Source organism: Schistocerca americana, chromosome 2 (assembly GCF_021461395.2).
Source record: "Schistocerca americana isolate TAMUIC-IGC-003095 chromosome 2, iqSchAmer2.1, whole genome shotgun sequence".
In the NCBI taxonomy this organism is placed as follows: Eukaryota; Metazoa; Arthropoda; class Insecta; order Orthoptera; family Acrididae; genus Schistocerca; species Schistocerca americana.
The window spans coordinates 1,017,654,894-1,017,680,578 of NC_060120.1; the positions used below are offsets into that span (position 1 = coordinate 1,017,654,894).

A 25,685-nucleotide genomic window follows, 5' to 3' on the forward strand; every position below is an offset into this window, starting at 1 on the left:
GTGCTGGCCATTGCCAAGTGGTATGACTGTCAATGGGCTGCCGGTACGCCCTTCATATACACCAGATGCTGGCTGTCTCCGTCCTGGTGCTCGCGGCATCACTATGTATGAGCATATGTTGACTCGGCATTCGATCTGCCCACTTCACCAGAGCGATCGCTGGCTTCCACGCCATGCTGGGCAGCAGGCCCTACAGCTGACCTCTCGATCACGTCCCATAAATGTTCGATGGGATTCATGTCGGGCGAACTCGCTCGAATTGCCCAGAATGTTCTTCAAAGCAATCGCAAACAACTGTGGCTCAGCAACATGGTACATTGTCATCCACAATAACTCCATTACTGTTTGGGAATATGAAGTCGATGAACGGCTGCAAATGGTATCCAAGCAGCCAAACACGACCATTTCCAGTTAACGATCGGTTCATTCCATGCAAACACAGTCCACACCATTACGGAACCACCGTCAGCTCACACAGTGCCTTGTTGACAACCTGGCTCCACTGCTTCATGTGGCCTGCCCTACCTTCAGCGCTTACCAACTGAAATCTGCACTCACCGGAACAGGGCACGGTTTTCCAGTCGTCTAGGGCCCAGGAGAGGCGCTGTAGGCGATGTCGTGCTATTAGCAAAAGCAGTCACGTTGGTCGTCTGCTGCCACAGCCCATTAACGCCAAAAACGCCTCGACCAACGACTCACCGTGCTTTTGTTCACTGCCATGTCTCTGTAGACATTCTGAAAACGCCTGTGAATATCTGCTATGCTCAGTGACAGCTCTTTGCTTGGAAAGCACCTTAGTGTAACAGACGCCATTTTGAGGGCTATGCTTAGCGCCGTCACCTATCAGAACATCATGAAACTGTAGGCAATCCTCCATGATGTCCCACAAGTTCCGCGTTTTTGAGCCAAAACCGGCCGAGAAACATCTCCTCCTAAATCATTGCACTGATTACAACCAAACCTCGATATACATACCCCTTACTGTCAGGCAACAGTTGATGTGAAGGCAAGAACCATATACATATTATAGCTCAGGAGATCAGACGTCACAAGCAATGACGTGAGAAAAACTGCCACATCATGCACGACATTTAAGTTTATTACTTCTGTGTTTCTAATTCTATTTGCAATCAATCTCGCAGACAGTATCCACGTATGCTGCTAAATGCACCTACAAAATTTCATCACGATACCTCACATATCTCAGGAGATATGATGTCATAAATATTCAGATGCATGAAAAAAATACCGCATCATATATGAGTATATTTATTATTTACTATGCCATTGGCCTTGCCACAGTGGTAACATCGGTTCCCGTCAGATCACCGAAGTTAATCACTGTTGGGTTCGACTAGCACTCGCATGGGTCACCGTCCGGGTCTGCCGAGTGCTGTTGGCAAGCGGGGTGCCCTCAGACCACGTGAGGCCAACTGAGGAGCCACTTGACTGGGAAGAAGTGGCACCGGTCTCGGAAACTGACATACAGCCGGGAGAGCGGTGTGCTGACCACATGCCCCTCCATATCTGCATTCAGTGATGCCTAAGGGCTGAGGATGACACGGCAGCCCTTCGATATTGTTGCACCTTCAAGGCCTATTTGGAAAATGTTTTTTGTTCTTTACTACGAAGAAGCATATTTTGTGTTCAGACATAATGACCTTCCTAGACTCTGAGAAGCTCACCTGCAGAAACCAGCACGGTTTTAGGAAACAGCGGTCATGCGAGACACAGCTGGCCCTCTTTATGCATGATATACAACAGGCTCTAGATACCGGCTGCCAGGTTGATGCCATATTCCTCGACTTTCGAAATGCGTTCGACTCAGTTACGGTCTATCCGATGATATATGCGGTTGGGTAGAAAGTTTTCTAACAGACAGAGAGCAGTATGTCGTCCTGAATGGGGAGACTTCAGGAGAAGCAAGCGTAACTTCAGGTGTGCCCCAGGGCAGCGTAATAGGCCCGCTCCTTTTCATGATTTACATAAACGATCTGGTTGATGGTATTGACAGCGGCATTTGACTGTTTGCCGATGATGCTGTAGTCTACAGGAAAGTAGTATCACACGAAAGTTGTGAGCAAATCAACGAGGATTTGCAGAAAACAAATGCGTGGTGTAATGACTGGCAGTTATCTCTCAATATTAGTAAGTGTAACCTACTGCGTATAACAAAGCGAAAATCCCCATTAATGTATGAGTACAAAATAAATGCCCAGTCTTTGGAAGTGGTAACATCCGCAAGTATCTGGGTGTGACTATTTGAAGTGATCTCAAATGGAACAATCAGATTACACAAGTAACGCGTAAGGTGAACTCTAGATTGCGGTTTATTGGTAGAATCCTGAAGCGATGCAGTCCTTCAACAAAGGAAATTGCTTACGATACGTTAGTTCGTCTTAGAGTGTTGTTCGTCTGTATGGGACCCTTACCAGTTGGGTCTGGTTCAAGAGATTGAGAACGTCCAAAGAAGAGCGGAAAGATTCGTGACTGGTACATTTAGCCATCGCGAAAGCGTTACAAATCTCATAGAATGTTTGAAGTGGGTGGCCTCCGCCACACACCGCTTGGTGGCTACCGGAGCATATATGTAGATACGTAGATGTAGAAGACATTAATTAGTTCTGTCGAGTTAACTTAAGGAAGTCCCTGACATATGGCATCGCTTTTGACAACTTTCAAACTGCAAAGCGCAAATGGCTGTAGGTGAAAACAATCGAGTATGTACGGGCGTTGCCATGGAGACGTTTGCAACATCGCGTTGTCGACAAGCGATACAGTTGTGGGCAGCATACAAGAACTGTCCGGGATACTGTACTTACACATCTGTACATTACGTATATTTCTTTGTACATATGCTTCACAATTTCAAAGGTTTTTTCACCAATAAACGGAAATGAAATTTTTTCGATATTGCACCACAAACAAAGTTCGTTTCTAGTTTCCGTTTCTAATAGAAAATTATCAAACTGATTACCCGGGCAATTCCTGGTTTGTCAGCTGGTACAAAGTGCGAAAGCCCGCCACTGTGGGCGAGCGGTTCTAGGCGCTTCGGTCCGGAACCGCGCTGCTGCTACGGTCGCAGGTTCGAATCCTGTGCACAAATCCTTTTAGGTCTGTACACTAGACTTTTAATTACACCTCTTTTCTGTTGTGGAGTCCTCGGACTTCCACGCTTATTGTTTACTCTTGGTTTTTGTACATATTGTATAACACTCGTCTTTCCCTATAGCCTGCCCTTATTTTCCTCAGAAATTCGAACATTTTGCACCATTTTACATTGTCGAACGCTTTTTGCAAGTCGACAAATCCTGTGAACGGGTCGTCATTTTTGATCAATCTTGTTTGCATTGTCGACAACAACTGCCTCTCTGGTGCCTTTACTTTCCCTCAAGCCAAAGTGATCATCTAACACATCCTCAGTTTTCTTTTCCATTCTTCTGTGTATTATTCTTGCCAACAGTTTGGGTAAATGAGATGTTAAGATGGCTGTGCGATAATTCTCGCATTTGTCGGCTCTTGAGATCATCAGAACTGTGTGGATGTTGTTTAGCCGAAAGTCAGATGGTATATCGCCAGTCTCATACATTCTACACACTAACGTGAGTAGTCAAAGGGTACAGAGCGAAAAAAATTCAAATCACGTTTCTGTTTCACGTGGAGTGTCGGAATTAATTGAACTATCTAAGCTGTATAGCCCTGGACGCAGATCATTATGGGGTGTGGCTATAAACGCTTCATAGCGCACGTGCCAATCGGCCAGTTTACAAGCCACGTTTTAGCACCCAGCTGTGAGGTTCACCCATTCGCTAGTCGCGTAATTCGAGCTTTTAGGACCCTGCCGATCGCGATACGCCAGTCTGATGGGTACGTTAACGTCGGCGGCCCCACTTGGTGCTATTCGAGAGGACTAGGCTATCACACAAGCCTCAAGTTGCGCCCTATCAGCGCTCTTGCAGGCACTATAGTCTGTACAAGGTAATCACTTACACAAGACGCACTTGAGAGACAATATTTGACGAAGAAAGCGTGTCACATCTATCTGCTCTGCATCCTGTGAATCGCTATAAATTGCTTCCCAAACAAACTTCTTTTGTACTCCATATTGGAGTTTATTCTCATCGCATTCGTGGGCGGAATAAGAAAGAGTGATTACATGTAGGTCCCTGTGTGTACTGTTATTAGTAAAATGCTATCTCCCCGGTCTGTATGGGAACTATAAGTAGGAAAATTTTCTGGAATTTTATGGCGAGATCCTACGGGACCAAACTGCAGAGGTCATCGGTCCCTAAGGACAACACACACACACCCATGCCCGAGGGAGGACTCGAACCTCGGAGGGCGGGGGGGAGGGGGGGGGGGGGGCGAGCAGCGCGAATAGGGATATTATTGGAATTACTGAACAAAAACGGTACATTTCATCCCAAAAATGGATTCTTGTCATTTTCTAATTGGATTTTCGCAGTTTCAAAAATGGTTCAAATGGCTCTAAGCACTATGGGACTTAACATCGGAGGTCATAAGTCCCCTAGACTTAGAACTACTTAAACCTAACTAACCTAAGGACATCACACACATACATGCCCGAGGCAGGATTCGAACCTGCGGCCGTAGCAGCCGCGTGATTCCGGACTGAAGCACATAGAACCGCTCGACCACAGCGGCCGGCTCCATTTTTGTAACAGGCAACAAAAACACATCAGTGATGGCGCTCTCAAAAACCACGTGACGCTAGAAGTAAGCTAACCTTGATCCTCTGTTGTAAGACCTTCAGCTCGAATCCTACTGAAATGCTTCCGTTAAAGTGTACAGCGCTAATAATGACTAATCTTTTGTATGACTTCACGCTAGTTGTGCAAAATATCCTATATAGAGAGGTGACAAAAGTCATGTGATATTTCCTAATATAGTGTCGGACCTCTTTTTGCCCGGCGTAGTGCCGCAAATCGGCGTGGTATCTGTTGTGTCACCGCCAGACACCACACTTGCTAGGTGGTAGCCTTTAAATCGGCCGCGGTCCGTTAGTATACGTCGGACTCACGTGTCGCCACTATCAGTGATCGCAGACCGAGCGCCGCCGCACGACAGGTCTAGTCTAGAGAGACTCCCTAGCACTCGACCCAGTTGTACAGCCGACTTTACTAGCGATGGTTCACTGACTACATACGCTCTCATTTGCAGAGACGACAGTTTAGCATATCCTTCAGCTACGTCATTTGCTACGACCTAGCAAGGCGCCATATTCTTCAAGAATGTATTCTGAACTGATAATATTGTGAATCACGTACCGTCAAGAGCGACGTTCATCATTAATGGATTAAAGTTAAGTATCAAACTAATTACGTCCGCTTTCTGAATTCTAATTCCTTGTTATGTTCCAGACCTCACGTCAGTATAGTTCTTCCCTCCTCACGCCAGCCTGCGTGAGCTAAAACGCGTGCATTTCGGCCTCCACTAGTAACACGGTGTTGGCTCTTCTGCCGACACTACAGTATCGACTCAACAAGTCGTTCGAAGTGCCCTGCACAAATATTGAGTCATGCTGCCCCTATAGGCGGCCATAATTGCGGAAGTGTTGGCGGTACAGGATTTTGTGTACGAACGTCCTCTCGATATGTCCCATAAATCTTGGATGAGATTCGTGTCGGCCGGTGACTAAGTCACTCGCTCGAACTGTCCAGAACGTTCTTCAAACGAACTGCGAATTGTGGCACGGCGATGTGACATCGTTGTTTGGGAGCGTGAAGTCTAAGAATGGCTGCAAATGAAGTTGCAGCTGGTCTAGAGGACCCAGTCCATTGCATGTAAACACAGCCAACACCAACATGCAGCCACTAACAGCTTGCACAGTGCCTTGTTGACAGTCTGGGTCCATGGCTTCGTAGGGTCAGGGCCACACGCGAACCCTACCATCGGGTCTTACCAACTGAAATCGGGACTTACCTGACCAGGCCACGGTTTCCAGTCGTCTAAGGTACTACCGATATCATCACGAGTCCAGGAGAGGCGCTGCAGGCGATGTACTACTGATAGCAAAAGCATTCGCGTCGGTCGTCTGCTGCCGTAGCCCACCAACGCCAAATTTCCCCACATCGTCCTACTGGATACTCTCGTTGTATATCCCACATTGATTTCTGCGGTTATTTCACACAGTGTAGCTCGTCTGTTAGCACTGACAACTCTGCGCAAACGCCGCTGCTTTTGTTCGTTAAATCAAGGTCATCGGCTTCTGCTTGCCTGTGGTGACAGGTAATGTCTCAAATTTGGTATCGTAGGCACACTCTTGACGCTGTCGATCTCGGAATATCGAATTTCCTAACGTTTATCTTGGGTACATTACGCACGCACGCACATCCACCCACCCACCCACCCACCCATCCACCCACACACACACACACACACATACACACACACACACACACGCTTCAGTTCATCACACCAATTGTCACTACAAAAAAACACGAAGTTCATTTCAGCTGCTGGAATGGATATGGCTACTGGCTTCGGGGGTGTGCAAGTGATTTTTGATATTGAATATCATTTCAACAATAAAAGAAACTTTGTTACATTAGCGATGGTGATACGAAGAATCAGTAAATGATCAACTTATAGCGACGTTGTACATCTCAGTGTGTAACACCAACAGTTTAGGTCATTCGTAATTTTCAGTGACGGAAAAAAAATCACAACACCAATAAAGATTTGTGTGACGTAAACTAAAGTTGGTAGGCGTGTTACTACATCAGAAAGATGATACCTATTCAAATTTTGCGTCAGGCGCATAAGAATGGCGCTAGTACCGCCACTATGGTGATGCAGATCAGGTTTGCTTTAAATACACGCTGTAACGGCCGTGAGCGTTATTTACCCTTGAGATTGTACGTGATGTGTTGATGTTAGTCAAGAATGTATTTAAGGCGACAAAGACACCATTATCAACACCTCACTGAATTTGAACGAGGTCGTGTAATGGGAGCAGCTGGATGTTCCTTCTGCTGTATTGCAGAAAGCTTTAGCAGGAAAGTAGCCACCGCACATTATTGCTGTCAGCGGTGGTCACGAGTATGTACAGTCGTAAGAAGATCGGGCTCTGGACGACCACGTGGCATGACCGAGACGGAAGATCATCGCGTTCAGCGTACGGCTCTGATGGAGACTGCATCTACAGTAGCAGTTCGGGCTGCAGTTGGCACCACAGTGGCACAACGGGCTGTTACAAATCAGTTACTTCAAGGACAGCTCCAAGCCACATGTCCTGTAGCGTGCATTCCACTGACCACAAGCGACAACCAGTGCCGACTTTAGTGGCGTTAAGCGAATGCTCACTGGATGGGAGGGTGGAAGTTAGTTGTGTTTTATAACTAAAGCCGGTTCTGCCTAGGTACCAATGATGGCCGTGTGTTGTGTGTTGGGTAGAAGATGCCTAGCTGAGGGCCTGCATCCAATCTATCTGCGTGCTGCACTGAACCTACACCTGGAGTTATGGTCTGGGGTGCGACTTCGTATGACACACATCCTGACTGCATAATTGTACGTCAGTCTGATGATTCAACCTGTTGTGCTGCCATTCATCAACAGCGTTTTGCAACAGGATAACGCTCGCCCAAGTACCGATGTTATAACACAAAATGGAAATGAGCGTACGGCATTGTGGGCCGGGAGTCCCCCATTCGGGAAAGTTCGGCCGCCGAGGGCAAGTGCTTATTGCATTCGACACCACATTGGGCGACTTGCGCGTCGGAGATGGGGGATGAAATGATGATGACGACAACACAACAGCCAAGTCCCTAAGCGGAGAAAATCTCCTGCCCCAGCAGGGAATCGAACCCGGGCCCCTTGGAATGGCATTCCGCCGCGCTAACCAGTCAGCCAACGGGTGCGGATTATAACCCAACATTCTCTACGGAGTGTGGACATGTTGCCTTGGCCTTCTTGACCACCAGTTCTGTCTCCAATGAAGCACTTAGGAGTTATCATCGGAAAACATCTCCAGCGTCACCCATAAACAGCATTAACTGTCCCTCCGTCGACTGATCGAGTGCAACAGGCGTGGAATTCCATCCCACAAACTGACATCTAGCGCATGTACAACACAATGCATGCACATTTGCATCCTTACATTCAACATTCTGGTGGATACACCGGTTATTAATGTACCAGCATTTCGCATTTGCAATGGCTTACCTCGCACTTACTTTAACCTCTGCTCCTGCAATGTTAGCCACTTAAATATGTTACCTAGACAAATGCATTACCGAAATTTCGTTACTCTACATTAATAATTTTTTGGTGTTGCGATTTGTTGTCCATCAATGTAATCTTCGAACAACTATGACATCGAGACAAAGGAGCAAGGCAGTCAGTGGAAACATGTGGAGTCACCTCTGGCGAAAAAGGCGAAGACACAACTATAAATGGACACGGTGAGGCTCAGTGTTTTTTGGGGATTACTATAGTGTGATGCTACAAGTTATGGTTGTAAGGGGCAAACTGTCACAGCTGTATAGTACCGAAACCTCTGGAAAGGGTTCCAGGGGGCTTTCAAGATGAAGCGTAGTGGGAAGCTGTCCAAGTCGGTGATTCTGCTCCAAGATATCGCCTCAGCTCTTTCTGCCCAAGACGTGCCGCTGTTTTGGGCTATCAGACGCCTCACACCTGTATTCTACTGCTATGGCACCCAACGACGTCGTCTTCTTTACTTGAACGAAGAAAACATCCAGATTGGCGACGAGGCGAATTCCGATGTAGTTTGTTTCCTGGAAAGCCAAGCTATAGTCTTCTGCAACCAAATTCTCTGCCAAGCTGCCCACAGTTGGGAATAATATACAGAGGAGCACCGACACCACCAAGTTTTACAGTCAGAGCCTGATCTTTTCCAAAGTCTTCATTAAAACTTTATGACAAACTCTCGTACGTAAAGAAGGAATTGTTAGACAGTGATATTAGCAGTACTAGCTGTAAGTTGTGTTTGGTGCCGAACCCACCTGGGTTTAGACTGCCACCCGGTGGAAAAGAGGGATCTGCTGGTCGCGGTGGGACGGGCCCAGCAGCTGCGCCAGGTAGTGGATGTCCCCGCGGGCCGGCTGAGTGACCTGCAACAGGCGGAGCCGCGTTACACCAGGGTTAAAAGAGCTCGCCAAAAGCACAGCCGACGGGAAAGCGACGCAAGCGTGTCATTACAGTAGTTTATACTGATTACTCTCATGTTAATATGCAGAGACGTGGCCGGCCGTAGTGGCCGTGCGGTTAAATGCGCTGCAGTCTGGAACCGCAAGACCCCTACGGTCGCAGGTTCGAATCCTGCCTCGGGCATGGATGTTTGTGATGTCCTTAGGTTAGTTAGGTTTAACTAGTTCTAAGTTCTAGGGGACTAATGACCTCAGCTGTTGAGTCCCATAGTGCTCAGAGCCATTTTTTTGCAGAGACGTCTTTTCTGCCACAGAACGTAATGGGGAGGCGTAATTTGGCCAGCATGAGTTTGGGTTCTAGAAAATGCAGGAACGCGTCAGGCAGTGCTGACCATTGGAACAGGCACGGACAGGAAATCGGCTCACGTGCAGTTCTTTTGCAAGCGCGCCAGATCTCTCTCGCGGAGTGTACACTTCCCCTTCTACCACGCCATTCTGTCCGAGCCGGAAGAGTGGGAAGGAGGGCGGGGGGAGGATAAACTGCATGTGCCACGCGGCTTTGTTTCACATTTCTCAACAACACAATTCACAAACAAAACAAACTTCGCATTTTCTTTAACGCCCTGGAACGAGTTTTCGCTTGAATACCCACTACTGTTGAATTTCTAAAGGAAAATGGAAAACAAGAAGCAAAATTAGAAGACCCGGATTGAGTTTTAAAGAGAGTTGTCTACAGACTGCCGTCAGTAAGACATTGCAAGGTGAGAAGCAACGTATTTCTAATTTGATGGCGAAGTGGATGCATTTAAAAACAAAATGGCATTGTGGAAGGAACAGTTTGTGACCAAGAACACCATTCATTCTTAATGTACGGAACAATGAATCCCGTACAAATCGTCTGTTCACGATTCTAATTTTTAACTCTTTCGTCATTAACTAAATCTTTTAGGAAACTTGCGGTACTCCTCGATTATGCGATTATATAAAACACTCTTAAGACAGAGAAAAACGACGCACCACGAAGAAATCCGAATGAGACAGAAAATGGTAGACGTAATGTACATACAGAGACAAACAAATGATTAAAATTTCAGAAAAATTGGATGATTTATTCAAGAGACAGACCTTCACAAATTGAGCAAGTCAATAAGGATTTCGTCGGGGCCTTCAACCAGTTTTGGAGGTGGACTTTCTCAACTTGTGAAGATTTTTCACTTGAATAACTCGTGTAATTTTTGTCAAATTGTAATATTTCCAGTCCTATTCGGATAATTCCTTCGTGGTGTGTCTGTATTTTTTTGTCTTAAAGAGTAGATATTGAAAATTCTCGTTCTTCTCCTTGTGATTCCCATTCATTTTTAAAGTATTACGACAGAGATCGCTACACTGCTTCTTTCTGTGCGAATAGTCGCTGGAACTATGAACTTCCTTTATATGTGAGCAAATAGCGGAAGATCAATAGCGCTTACATCACGATTCTGCCGAGATGAAGGAAGTCCTGCAGATCAAAACAAGCCACACCAAACGCTGGAAGGAAATAGAAATGAGCGTTTGGCGTCATTGGCCGCGGGGCCCCTTGCGGTGCAGGTCTCATTACACTCGGCGTCACATTGGGCGACCTGCGCCCCGGATGGGGATGAAACGATGATGAAGACAGAAGACAACACCCAATCCCTGAGCGGAGAAAATCTCTGACCCAGTTGGGAATCGAACCCGGGCCTGTAGGACGGCAATTCATCACGCTGGCACTATTTTTTTTTTTTTTTTTTTTTTTTTTTGACCTTTGCCTTTCGCGGGCAAGTGCTCTACCAACTTTTTTTTTTTTTTTTGGTCACGCTGACCACTTTATTTTTATTTTTTTTACATTCGGTGTAACAATAACAAACATAAACTGCTTCTAGCATTTGTTTTGAAATATATAAGACGATGACTTTATAAAATAAAATTTTTCTGGGAAACGTAAATAAGTGGACTTTTTTTTTTTTACATAATAGTGAAAGAAATAAAATAAAATATCTTGCTTCTGTCAGTACAAAACAATAACGTTCTACGTCCCTCTTTTAGGCGCGTACCTCCCTAATCCCGTCATACCTCGCGTTGGTGTCGGGTACGTCTTCACGTGTGTTTGTGGATCCTCTCCACTGTCCTGGTCCTTTCTTGTTCTGATACTTATAGACAATAATTACATTCTCCTACCTGGGACACCCCAACTGGGTGGGGGATCAAGCAAGGCACTCCCTAAAAAATTTGCGTAATATGTTCGATATCTCGGATGTCTCATAAGCTGTGAGTGATGTTCCTGTAGTAAGTCCCAAAAGTCAAGCACATTCTTACTGCCGTCTCCGAAAAGATAACGCACAGTCAAACCTCGAATCCAAGTCACTGCGTTTGTCTTCGTTCGGGGATAATATGTCCTATCTGGGAGAAGTAGTGTGCGTGGTTCTATTGTTTGCGGCCCCACCCGAAGGAGGAAGGCGATCATTTTTTTTGACCAAACACCATACGTCCGCCGAAGGACCGCATATCAGGCGATGCTCCTCAGTGTCTATAACATTGCACTGCGGACACAGTGGCTCGTCCGCCATATAAATTGTATGCAACCTGGAACGAGTCACCTATTTCCTATTTACCACCTGATACCACAGTGCGCGCGTTCCCGTATCAAGGTGTGGGTGGTGCACTGTACGCCATACCACTGACCACGTAACTGTTGGTTGGCGGCGCTCTACGGCATTATTCGGCCGTCGTCGAGTCAAGATGTGATATATATCACGTGCCGTTGCCGTCCTGGTAGTCGGTAGTTCCATATGTACATAACTGTGTTCCACAAAGAAGGTTCGCATATGGGCAAGCGATGGTGAGATGTGAGCCACCGCTACCGGAGCCGAACGAGAAGGTCGAGCGAGTTCGTCTATCAAGCTGCCCGTCAGACTTGTCTGGTGTCGTGTCCACAGCTTTATCATCGTGGTTACATAAATAGCCACTGCTCGGTCGCGTACGTGGACTAGTCCAAGACCTCCACGACTACGAGGAAGGGTGAGGCTTTCGTATCCTACCTTAAAAAGCAGACCTGTGCTCACAAAATATCCTAGTGCCGCCAGGATTCGGCGGGCCAACACCACCGGCATAGGAAGAACTTGTGCCAGGTGGGGGATGCGAGAGGCTAGATAAGTGTTGGCAAAGGTGACCCGTTGTATCATATTCAGTGCCCTTAACCTGTGACTTCGGACGCTCGCACGAATTGTTTGCAGAAGATGTCTGTAACTCAGTGCCACCGTGCGTCGAACGTCTGTAGTGAAGATAATTCCTAGGCATTTCATCTTGTTGATCGGCTGTAATGGTGCTACACTTCCTGTCGGGAGTCCTCCCCCGATGTTCATCGCTCCCGACTTTGCCATGTTCAGGCGACTTCCCGTAGCCATACAATACAAATTAATCCAATGCAAGGCCGCTCTTGCCTCGTCACCTGACCGTGCTAAAAACACTAGGTCATCGGCGTATGTTCGGCATATAAACTTGTTGTGCCTTATCGTCATTCCTTGGAGTCGATTCCGGAGCCCGCAAAGCAGCGGCTCGACAGCGATGGCATACAATATCGATGACAGCGGGCACCCTTGTCTGACCGATCGTGAGATGGTGATGGGCCCCACCAAGCGTCCATTGATGAGCACTTTGGATGCGGCTCCGTGGAGTAGTCTCACGACGACGGTGACAAAACTTTCCGGAAACTTCATTTTCGTCATCACGTCCGTGAGATAAGCATGACTCAGCCTGTCAAATGCGCGATCGAAGTCTATCGATACCAATACACCCCGGAGACGACATGTTGAAGCCAGTGCGATAACATCGCGGTAGTCGCTGAGTGCCGTTTGTATATTGCTAGCTCCTCCTAGCTGGGTTTGGTCGAGTGAAACCACTTGGCGTATCACGCGTTTAAAGCGTGCTGCAAGTATCCTGGCGTAGATCTTGTAGTCGCAATTAAGAAGGGCCAGTGGCCGGTAGGCCTGTATCCCTGTGCCGCCAGATGGTTTGTGGATGGGGATGATCATTCCTTCCACGAAGGAGGGTGGAAGAGTCACGTCGGGAGACATCAATTCGCAGTACATGGCAGTCCATCGTGGAATCATGAGATCTTTAAATGTACGATAGAACTCTAACGGAAACCCGTCGGGCCCCGGCGATTTGTGCGACGCTCCCTTACCAATCGCTTCCATTACGTCGTCAACTGTGACTTCACCTGTTAACTCCAGGTTGGCCGACTCGTCGAGACACGCGGAGAGCGTTCGTCGGACCTCATGAAAGGCTGCCTGATCGTGTTCCGCTTCTTCATAGAGATGACCGTAGTGTTCCACGAAAGCGTTGGCAATGTCTTTTGCGTTGTCATGCGGCGACCATCTGGCAGTACGACCGTCGGTATTAAGGTTCTGCGGCTACGTTGTTTTTCTCTGATAACGTGATACATCGACGGGGATTCTCCACGGACTCGTTCAAAGGCCCTTGCACGGATAGCGACACCCTCCAGTCGGCGGCGCGTTATAGAAATTATTTGGGCCTGTGCTCGTTTTATACCGGCACGACGCTCCTGTGAAGGAGCTTGTACAGAAAGTTCGCGGAGCATCGTGAAATAAAATTCCGTCGTCTATCGCCTCCACATCATCTGCTCTCTTCCGTATGCATTTAACGCTCGGCGCAATGCAGGCTTAACGCATTCCAGCCACCACTGCAACGTCGTCGGATATGTCGGGAGGCGTCGTTCACACACATGCCAAGTGTCTTCGACTAAGCGTCTGCACTCAGGTTCCCTAAGGTGTGCCGTATTCAGTTTCCAAACACTGCGACTCCTCCACACTTGTTGACGACTCAGGGAGACCCTGAATATATATGCTATGTGATCTGAAAAGGCGACAGGCCACAATTCCGCATCGAGGATCGCAGGTTCGAGACGACGTCTTACGTACATGCGATAGAGTCGACTTGCAGAATGACTCGTGACGTAGGTGTATCCACGTCTGTCGCCATGTATCTTCTCCCATGTATCAATGAGATTCATGTCTGTTATATCCTAGCCAGTAATGCCACCCGAGCCCGCTGCCAAAAGGTTGGCAGCATCAAAGTCCGGACGCCGTCCGCATAAGCAGCGCCAGCGAGACAGGAAATCGCCGCAAGTCTGCGCGTGCCACCGCTGGCTTCTGGTTTCTTAAGCGCTGGAGTCGCGAGCGCTAGGACAGTTCTGGATTCGCCGCTCAGTTGTATACTCGCCACCGAATTGTGTACTTGCTAGTCAGTTGTGTGTTCATCGCAGCAGAGTTGTTGTTTGTCGTCAGCCGACGTTGACCTAGCCGCTCCGACTCGAACTAGACAGATTTCTGTAGACACGGAGTTCACTACTGTGTTTCTGTATCTTCGTTAATAAAGATAAGTACCGACTTTTATTTAATCAGAGTGTTTGTGTTTTCATCTTTCTGTTCACTGTTCCAGCGGACCGGTCGGCCCGCTATTAAAAGTGTGGCGGTGACTTCGTAAGCCGTTTCTACAGCGAATTGTTTGTCGCTACGAACGCCGCCACAAAACTGGCGACGAGGGCTTCCGAACTCGTGTGCAGGGCTGGTTCAACTTGTTTCTGGTTATACTAATTATAGCGATAAAATTTTGGGGGCTGGTTTAATTTGTGTTCACTATGTCTGCCGAATTACAACAGTTGATCTTGTTACAGAGTCAGCAAATACAAAGTTTGGTGGAAGCAATCGCCAAACAAGCGGCTAATCCTCCAACACAAAAGGAACAAGCACAGGCAGTACCACCTTTCCGTGCTTTTGATGCATCAAGAGAAGAATGGCGAGAATATTTCGCGCAGTTGCAGGCGCACATGACAGTCTACAAAATCACGGGTACTGAGCGGCAGCTTTATTTAATTTCCACTGCAGGCGTGGAAGTCTATCGACTGCTTTGTAAGTTGTTCCCGGAATCCAAGCCAGAAGCTTTAGACTATGACGTTGTTGTTAACAAGCTTGCTGAGTATTTCGAGTCGCGAGTTCATATGGCAGCAGCCAGATTCAAGTTCTTCAGATTAAAGAAACTGCCACATCAATCTAATAAACAGTGGTTAACAGATTTACGGGGCCTCACCCGTCAGTGCCGATTTAATTGTGTGTGTGGAGCTTCCTACAGTGATGTCATGTTACGAGACGCTATTACTCAAAACATTGCAGATTCTCGTATTCGTGCTGCTATCTTAAAGTTGCCTGACCCGTCATTAGAGACTGTGATGAACATCATTGAAGCCCAAGATACTTTTGACTATGCTGAGTGTGAGTTAGATCAGCCATGTATTTCTCAAATTGCCTGTGCTAAGCAAGTTATGTCACGCCCGCGGCCCCACCGGCAGAGTCAGACTGTAAACACTAGCCGGCCGCGTCATGTTAAACACATTCGTCAGCCTCGTGTGCAAAATGATAAAGTCTTGCCCTAAGTGTGTTCTTGCTCATCCTCGTGAACGTTGCCCGTTCAGAAACGCGGTTTGTCACTTTTGTCATAGGAAAGGACACATCCAGACTGTTTGTTTGCGTAAACGCAAGAACAATTCTAGTGCTGCCCAGCCCATGGATATTCATGTTCTTCAAAGCCAGCCCGCCCAGAAGGTCGCGTTTAAAGACTCTTCCACGGTTCGTGTGGGTAATAAACTTGTTCGCAATCAGCCACCCACCCAGCCCTCTGCTATGCGACCCAAGCGTAATTCAAACGCTGTAAAAAGTAATGTACAGACTGCAAGTGAAGCGGGAGTTGATGTTCCACCCGCCCAACCCACGAGTTGTCGTAAGCAGCGAACACGCGCTAAACGCGCTGATTTTGTGTCTTCCGCCTCCACTGCACCGATCCAGAGACAGTGTAATAAACTATTTGTGAAGCTACGCATCCAGGATAAGACCTTCAATTTTCAATTAGACACTGGTGCGTCTGTGACTCTCATAAATAGTGCTACGTACGCGGCTATCGGCCGCCCTAAACTTTCAGCGGCAAAACATTCTTTGGCTACTTATAGTGGAGAACAAATTCCTGTGTTAGGTGTATGTAGCGTGCCAGCCACATTCCGTGGCAATACAAAAACAGTTTCATTCACAGTGCTCCGCGCTACAGACAGTGTAAACATTTTCGGATTAGACTGTTTTGACTTGTTTGGCCTGTCTATCCAAGACAATGTGCTGCAAATTAATTCTGTTGTTGTTCCTCAAGACAGCATAACCGATTTGTGTAAACAATACAGTGACATATTTAAAGACGAACTAGGTTGTGCTGCGAACTTTGCCACTCATATTACGTTAAAAGATAATGCTCAGCCTCGATTTTTTCGTGCTCGTCCAGTGCCTCACGCCCTCCGGGCACCTGTAGCAGATGAACTTCGTCGTTGACAAAACAACGGTGTTATTCAACCCGTTTCAGCGAGCCAGTGGGCTTCTCCCTTAGTTATTATAAAGAAACCGTCTGGCAAGTTACGTTTGTGTGCTGATTTTAAGTCGACAGTTAATCCTCAGACTGTCATTGATTCTTTTCCTTTGCCTAGACCGGACGAGCTGATGGATAAGTTAGGGGAAGCTCGTTTCTTTTCCAAAATTGATCTCCGTGAAGCATATTTGCAATTGCCCCTCGACGAGCAATCACAACAGTATTTTGTCATAAACACGTCGTTGGGGTTGTTCCGTTTTCTGCGTTTGCCTTTTGGTTGTGCGTCAGCTCCAGCTGTTTTTCAGCGTTTTTTGTCACAACTTCTGGCTAATGTGCCATCGTGTTGCAACTATTTAGACGATATTGTTGTGTCCGGTCGGACGCCTGCTGAACATTTCCGTAATTTGGAGTGTTTGTTTACAGTGTTGTCTCAGGCAGGCCTACGTTGCAACATCGATAAATGTTCATTTTTCCTTACGGAGTTGGAGTATCTGGGACATGTTATTAATGCTCAAGGCATTCATCCCTCCCAGTCACATTTAGCAGCTATTCGTGATTTGCCCGGCCCTCGCAATCTGCAGGAATTGCAAGCAGTTCTTGGCAAATTGACATATTATATTAGGTTTATACCTAATGCATCACAGATTGCTGCACCGTTGCATCGTCTCCGCCGTAAGAATGTTCCGTTTGTGTGGTCAGCTGATTGCCAATCAGCCTTTCAGCAGCTTAAAGAGGCTTTATTGAATGATCGTTGTCTGGTCCATTACGACCCTAACAAGCCTCTGGTGTTAGCTTGTGATGCCTCTTCTTTCGGCCTCGGTGCTGTGTTGTCTCACCGAGTCGGTAACACCGAACGTCCTATTGCGTTCGCATCTAAATTGCTAAACAAAGCTCAGTGTAATTATAGCCAATTGGACAAGGAAGCGTTGGCTATTGTGTTCGGTGTCACAAAATTCCATCACTACCTCTATGGTAGACCATTCTATTTAGTAACAGATCACAAGCCCCTGACGTCACTGTTTCATCCGTCTAAACCAGTTCCTCAGCGGACAGCTCAGAGACTACAACGTTGGGCTCTTTTGTTATCACAATACCAGTATGAGATACTGTATCGCCCTACAGCTCAGCATGCAAACGCTGACGCGCTTTCTAGATTGCCGGTTGCTGCGGGTGATGTCTTCGATTCCTCTGACGACTCTTGCCATCAGATTGACGCCGATGAGCATCAATCCCTCCGGGATTTTCCGATTGATTATCGTCAGGTGGCACGTGAGACAGCTACGGATCCTCATCTGAGTTTACTATTACGTTTTGTTCAACGTGGTTGGCCGTCCAAGGCAAAGGACATATCGGATCCTGTGGTTCGTCGCTATTATCCGCAACGTCATCTGTTGTCTGTTTCGCACGGAGTTTTGCTGTTACGCACCGAGAATGACCAGCTTCGTGTAGTGGTTCCCCAAGTGCTCCAATCCAAGGTCCTCGACTTGTTGCATCAAGGTCATTGGGGAGTGGTCCGCACCAAGCAGCTTGCCCGCCGTCATTGTACATGGATCGGCATTGATAAGCAGATTACGCAGATGTCTACAAATTGTTCGACGTGTGCCGAACACCAAGCTGCTCCGCCTCAACGCTATTTTGAGTGGGCACGCCCTGCCGGTCCTTGGCAGCGAGTACATATTGATTTCGCTGGTCCATATTGGAATTCTCGTTGGCTCATCGTGATAGATGCATTTAGTAATTTTCCGTTTGTTGTGCCCATGCAGTCTACAACGTCTGCACAAACTATACAGGCGTTGACTTCCATTTTTTGTATTGAGGGTCTTCCAGAAGTTTTAGTGTCTGACAATGGTCCACAATTTACCTCTGCTGAATTTGAAAGTTTTTGTTCTGCCAATGGCATTCGCCATGTTCTTACTCCGCCGTTCCACCCTCAATCGAATGGTGCAGCGGAACGTTTTGTACGCACATTCAAGGATCATATGGACCGCCTTCGTGCTACGCACTCTCGTCAGCAGGCCCTCATCACGTTCCTATCGTCGTACCGGACCACGCCACGCGACGGCCCTTCGCCTGCGGAGCTTCTCCACGGCCGTCGTCATCGCACCCTACTACGGTTGTTGCACCCCCCGGATCGACCCGCCGCTTCTGAGCATCGCACGCGTTTTCAGCGCAACGACGCCGTTTTTTTCAGAGTTTATCACGATCGCCGTCGTTGGGAACGTGGTACCGTGATAAGTGTCCAGGTGGTGGTGGTGGTGGTGGTCGCGGTTTTTATACTGTTCAAGGTGCTACTGGGGTGCACAGGAGGCATCAGAACCAGTTGCGCCGCGCTGGCCGCCCGGATTCTGCCGCTCGTTCTTTGTCCACAGATTTGGTCCGCGGCGGGTTCCAGCCGCGCCTTCCGACTTCGCTGCCGCCCCCAGGGCAGCAGCAGCAGCCGTCGCCGCTACCACGCCGACAGCCCGTCCCGTTGATGCCTCCCGCGCAGCTTCATCCGGGAGCGCCCCAGGTGGTCGCTCCGGCGCCTACGGTCCCTCTTCAGTCGCCACCGCCTTCGGAGCTGAGGGACGTCGACCCCTCAGCCGGGCCGCCTTCCCAAGCGGTGGCTGTGCAGCCTGTCCTGCAGCCGCTTTCCTTGGGCACCCCCAAGGAGTCTGACACCGCAGCGCCTTGTCCGGCGCCCACTCAGCAGCCGTCGACGCAGCGTCAGGAGACGCTGCCTCTCTTCGTGGGTCCCGACGCCCCGTCGCGTCCAGTACCAGAAGCTGCGCCCGTGGTCACAGGCGTGCACCCGGACCTCGGTTTTCAGTCGGTGTTTCCCGGGGCCCCGCGCAGCCAATGCTGGGGTGCGGACCGGGGACTGCCACCGTTAACAGTCTCCGCCCCGGTCTCTTCTGCTACGCCTGCGGCCAGACCCCTCCCCCGCCGTCGACGCTCGCCACGTCATTATTCAACGACGGTGCGGCGATTTGGGGGGGAGGAGTGTTATATCCTAGCCAGTAATGCCACCCGAGCCCGCTGCCAAAAGGTTGGCAGCATCAAAGTCCGGACGCCGTCCGCATAAGCAGCGCCAGCGAGACAGGAAATCGCCGCAAGTCTGCGCGCGCCACCGCTGGCTTCTGGTTTCTTAAGCGCTGGAGTCGCGAGCGCTAGGACAGTTCCGGATTCGCCGCTCAGTTGTATACTCGCCACCGAATTGTGTACTTGCTAGTCAGTTGTGTGTTCATCGCAGCAGAGTTGTTGTTTGTCGTCAGCCGACGTTGACCTAGCCGCTCCGACTCGAACTAGACAGATTTCTGTAGACACGGAGTTCACTACTGTGTTTCTGTATCTTCGTTAATAAAGATAAGTACCGACTTTTATTTAATCAGAGTGTTTGGGTTTTCATCTTTCTGTTCACTGTTCCAGCGGACCGGTCGGCCCGCTATTAGAAGTGTGGCGGTGACTTCGTAAGCCGTTTCTACAGCGAATTGTTTGTCGCTACGAACGCCGCCACAAAAATGTCCTGTATGAGTTGCCGTAGCTCCGGGCACGAAGTATAACGTGGGTGTTGATCTTTTGGTGCGAGCACGCAGTTGAAGTCGCCTCCAAATAAGACATGTTCATACCGACCTAAGAATAGTGTTGCAATCTCCTCTGCGTAAAATCGGGATCGGTCGCGCCGTCTGTCTGACCCCGACGGTGCGTACTCCCAGCACTGTGAGCGCCAGTCCTCGCGCAGACGGCAGGTACACCACGTCCTCGGCTACTATGCCGCTACGTAGAAGTATCGCTGTTCCGTTGCCGCCGTCGGTAGTAGGTGTAATGTACGTATCGTACTCATAGAGTTCGGGGAAGCTCTCAACACATACTTCCTGCAGCAGAACGATGTCGACGTCTGACGCATGCAACATGTCTCGAAATAATTGCAATTTGACAGGCGTTCTGATCGTATTAATATTAATAGAGGCTGTTCGATATGCCTGCCGCTGTTCCTCAGTGCGTAAAGCGCACATGAACGCTTATGTTAATTTGTGTGCTGCTCCCCGGTGACATGCTGTCCGTGCGTCAGTCTGCATCTTCTGCGCGGTTAACATCCGGCGGGTGCGTCGTCGGTGTGGGGGTCAGTATCGGATTCGTCGGCCCAGTTCCTGTGCTGGAGGTCCAGCTCCCGTCGTGTCTCTCCGGCCGGGCTGACCGAAGGCTGTGGCGTTGCTGCGGTGGGTGGAGGGACTCCTTCCGTCGGCTTCCCGTCCGGTGTGTCTGTATTTAACCCCTGTCTAGCATGCTTCGCGTCGTACAGCTGTGTGGGAGGTAGAACCTCCCGTTGCGCATCCGGATGCACTGTATCGACGTTACACCCAAGTTCGTCTGCTGTGGACTGCAGTAAGCAGGTATCCGACGGCGCTAGCCGTCGTTTCTTGGGCGCTTCGGCGATCGTTGTTTGCGCGTGTGCGCCTCCGTATCCGAGTGCGGAAGTGACTCCCGGGGCTCAGGGACGAAAGCAGCTGTCGGCACAACAGCAGGATCAATTTCCATTTCTCCTACCGATCCTTTCCGCTCGGTTAAGTGCGTCGTCGGCGCCGGAGCGGCAGAGGTGTGCGTCGTTTCGTCACTGGACGCGTTCTCTGCCGCAGTCGGTTGCCGTAAACTGTCAGGATTCTGTAGCTGGTCATTCTTCGGGATGGGATCCGTTCGAAATGCGTCCGCATACGTTAGTGGCAGCGGCGTCAACGTGGACGGAGGTACGGGTTCGCCGTTTGGAACTTGCACTACCCTCCGCTGCATACATTCGGAACGGACGTGGCCCTCTTTCCCACAGCCCGAGCATGTTTTGGGTTGTCCATCGTATATGACTATAGCTCTGCATGCGCCGATGAACAAGTACGAGGGTACATGTTGTGTCAGTTCTATTCTGATTTGGCGCACCCCATTGAGAACGGGGTACGTCGTGAAGTTGGACCATTTTTCCTCAACGTGGCTAAGCACTCTTCCATATGGGCGTAAGGCGTCAACGACCAAGTCAGACGGAACCTCGAAGGGAAGTTCGAAAATACGTATGTTTCGTAAGCCCAGTCCTGCATGATCAATAGTTACTTCTCCAACATGTCCATCAGAGTGACGAAATTTGAGTCCATGTTTAGTCTCTCGGATGATTCTGTCACATACTGCATCGTTAATCAGCTTGACGTAATCAACACTGCTCACTATGGAGAGGTGGATTCCGATAAGTTCGTTGTAGTCAAGTTTAACTTCGTCTCGTAGGGACCGTTCTATTTCGTAGGCTTTCGGTCTCGCATATTCATTCGAAAAACTAATCTTGAGAGTCGACTTTCGGTATGCATGTGCCATTCTATATCGGGTCGTCTAAACGCACGAGTACGCCGAAGAGGTAAACAACTGCGCGAGCGCGAACTTCTCCGGCAGGGACGTAAACAGACGTCCGTGCCGTAGCACCGCCGAAGGCAGACTTACACTCAGCTATCGGAGCGGACGCTGCAAGTAAGTGTCGCACCGCATTGCTAAATGAAATGTCATTCTGTACCGAGAAGGAACGAACAAAGCCGAGACGTACCGAGTAAAGCCGAGACAGGCTGAGCCTCGGACCGCACATGGGCAGCGCGTTGGGCAAGCGTGGTTTTGCATGCCTTGGCCGACACTGCCCTAGAAGACCGGGTGAAGAGAGGCAAATCTACATTTACAGCATTTGCAGATTTAGACAAATCTTTTGACACTGTCAGCTGAATACTCCCTTTGAAATTCTTAAGGGAGCAGGGATAAAATACAGGGGTGAACAGGTGGGGCGAAAGATTGTATACACTTGTGCAGAAACCAAATTGCAACTATACTAGTCGAAGGACATGAAAAGGAAACAATGTTTGAGAAGGGAAAGTGACAGGGTAATATATTCATGATGTTATTGAATGTCTACACTGATCAAGCAGCAAAGTCAATCAGGAACAAATTTGGAAACTGAATAAATGTTCAGTGAGAAGAAATAAAACTTTGAAATGTGCTGACTACATTATAATTACGTCAGAGACAGCAAGGGGCTTGAAAGAGCAGGCGAGAAAATGGATAGTGGCTTGAAAAGAGGTTATAACAAGAATATCAACGAAATCGAAACGAGGGTGAAGCACTGTCGTCAGATTAAATCAGATGATGCTGAGAGTATTAGGTTAGGAAATGAGACTTTAAAAGTGGGTGATGAGTTTTGCTGCTTGGGCACCAAAATAACAGATGATGGGCGAAGTAGAGGAGATAGAAAATGCAGACTGGCAATAGCAAGAAAACTATTTCTGAAAAAGAAAGCAATTAATAAGGGATGATGACAGTAAACGGTATAAAATGGATTTAAATTGCAGTAGTTATTCGGAGATGAAGAGGTTTACCGAGGCCAGAATAACGTGGAGAACTACATTAAAGCAGTCTTCGGACTGAATACCAGAACGACAACGTAAATGAAGGGACCAACTGAGAATTTCAACGATACTTTTTTAAAGCCATGCAAGTTCAGTCGCGCGCTCTCTGGAAGGTGTTCTATTGAAACCCGCTGAACGTGTTCCTCTAGGAACAACTCAGGAGTTCGTTATAAGATCACATAGAGTTGAGGTAAGTACGTAGTGGCCGAAACAAAAGCGGGCCAAAAGTTTAATCCACTGTGATTCAAGTGACAGAAGATGAAAGAATGCATCAATGCTGCCTGCAAGGCGCTGTAACAGCTCATATTGTACATTCAACCTCGGCAAGAGTTCTGCGTCCAAACACTCGTACACCCTTCGCAAGCCATAGTGTACTGCATCGCAGGTGTACATCTTACCAATGCTAGCGATTTTCCGTCCGATTTCTTTCGCTTTATGAGCGAAAGAAGAAGATCGTCTATATCCCAAGATTCAAGGTTCAAGAATGGAACTAAAATAAAAGTCGCTGATGGCATTGCTACCCTCAGTGAAGTGGGGAAGAATTACAGAATTGAGTGGAGTGAACAGTCTAATGAGTACAGAATTTGGACTGAGAGTAAATTGAAGAAAGACGAAAGTAATGAGAAGTAGCAGAAATGAGAACAGCGAGGAACTTAGCGTCAGAATTAGGAATCACTAAGTAGACGAAGTTAAAGAAGTCTTCTGCAGCAAAATAACCTATGGCGGACGAAGCAAAGAGGACGTGAAAGGCAGGCGTGAAGTGGCAAAGAGGGCATTCCTGGTCAAGAGGACTAGAAGCATCAAACATAGACCTTAATTTGAGGAAGAAATGTCTGATAATGTATGTTTGGAGGACAGTATTGTATGGTAGTAACACGTGGGCTGTGGGAAAACCAAAATACCAGAGAATCGAAGAATTTGAGATGTGGTGATGCAGAAGACTGTTGAAAATTAGGTGGACTGATAAGGTAAGGGATGAGGAGGTTCTCCGTAGAATAGGAGAGGAAAGGAATATATGGGAAACTCTGATAAGAAGAAGTCACAGGATAATGGGACATTCGCTAAGACATCAAGGAATAGGTTCCGTGATACTAGGGTGAGCTGTAGAAGAAGACAGTGATTAGAACACATCCAGCAAATAACTGAAGACTAGGGTGACAAGCGCAAAAAAAGTCTCAAGGTATATGCCAGAATCTATCGTATCTTGAATTTTGGAAGGTAGGAGACGGGGTGAAATGGCATTTCTAGTACGTTTCCAGGCTGTCGTGGATGCTAACATAAGCATGGAAAGCAGATAACAAATGTTACCCTCGGATGTGGAAATTAAAATGTGCTCCTTTCAATGGTTGATTCACTATTTCTCTTCCACATGTCATTATAAATTTTTCCACAAAGTTTCATTGTCCGTTACAATTTAGCAGCGCGCGTCTAATTCGTTCGCTGTCCGTTTTCATGCCCGCTTGATAAGGAGTCCAGAGACTGGAGCACGGGTCGCGGTAGCTATTTGCGTTACAGAAGCACTGCTTCTTCATGACGTGTTCCGTGAGTCAATGTCTCTTCCTGTTACGTATTTTTAACTGTGGGGAAAGTTGAAAAATTCGCTATACTGCGATAATGCCGACACATTGGAAGAGCCGCAGCAGAAAATGAAAATTCTGTTGCTGCCGTCACTCAAGCAGAGAAGCTTTGTGTATCCCACAGTCTGATAAACAGCCAACTGCGCTGCATCTACGCCAACGGATTCTGTTAAGAGCATTTCACCAGTTCGTGAACTGGGGTGACTTTTTTCGTGACAGATTTGCAAATATTTTTCGTGCCGGCGTTAGTTTTGTCACCCTGTGTAAGCAGATTTCAAGCTGCGTCAGTCTCATTCCCTTATTTTTTTCGGCAAAAAAATAATGGCCAGTTCCTGCACTTCAAAACCCAAATAGTCGTGTAAACAGGAATTTTGCACACAAAAACAACTGATCCCAAGTCCTTTGGTTTACTGCTGTTTTAACTCCACAGTGGAGCTGTAGCATACAACTTTGGTGTACACGACATTACGAGCTCGTAAAGTGCTTACAAATGTTCGGAAGCGGAATCTATGTCTTCTTTGCCCGTTCCCGATACGAAAGCGTAAGCCGCAAACAGAGCAAGAACCGCCGTTAGCTGCCCACTGAAGGTGAACCAACAGCAAGAGCTAGACAGTCTCAAAACAAAGCTGGGTCGTTATAGTCGCAGTGAATGATGGTACTTGGGGGGGGGGGGGGGGGCACTCGAGTTTTATCGCTCTGTGCGATCTATGCTTCTAGGGTTTGAGGTCCCAGAAAAACTTTCGCTGTATTTCTCACTTTCAGAGGAGAGTGACCGCTCAAGTGGATCGTTTTCAGTAGTGGAAGATAAAGTATATTACAAGTACAGTATCTCTTGTCTACTCTCGGTGTAGGAAGTAGAAAAGCAGACAGGCTAACGTAATTCTACGTTGGTACATCGACTAATTGGAGCGCAGTTGTCAACGGACACGATAACCGTAACAAGGCAAGGTTGTTCGGTACCTACATCTTCCAATTGTCTGACGACACGCCGTACATTGTCCATCCCTGAAAAAAGGACTGTAGCATGGTCTGGTATTTTTCCCGAGAGCTATTTTTCGTGTAGCAGTTGATGCATCTCTTTAGTTCTTTCCCACAATGGAAGGCCCAGACTCCACGTGCGACAATTGATTTGGATAGTT

At 48.0% G+C, this 25,685-nt stretch overlaps 1 protein-coding gene and 1 pseudogene across 2 annotated transcripts in view; one reads left to right on the plus strand and one right to left on the minus strand.

The window, feature by feature from the left end:
- Positions 1-25,685, minus strand: part of LOC124595633 — a 267,034-nt gene that overhangs the window by 13,235 nt on the left and 228,114 nt on the right. For both annotated transcript variants that reach the window (XM_047134458.1, XM_047134457.1), the window contains exon 8: positions 8,985-9,092. In XM_047134458.1, coding sequence (XP_046990414.1) covers positions 8,991-9,092 — 102 coding nt within the window. In that variant the 3' untranslated portion in view covers positions 8,985-8,990. The remainder of the gene's footprint in view (positions 1-8,984; positions 9,093-25,685) is intronic.
- Positions 1,284-1,402, plus strand: LOC124597196 (annotated as a pseudogene).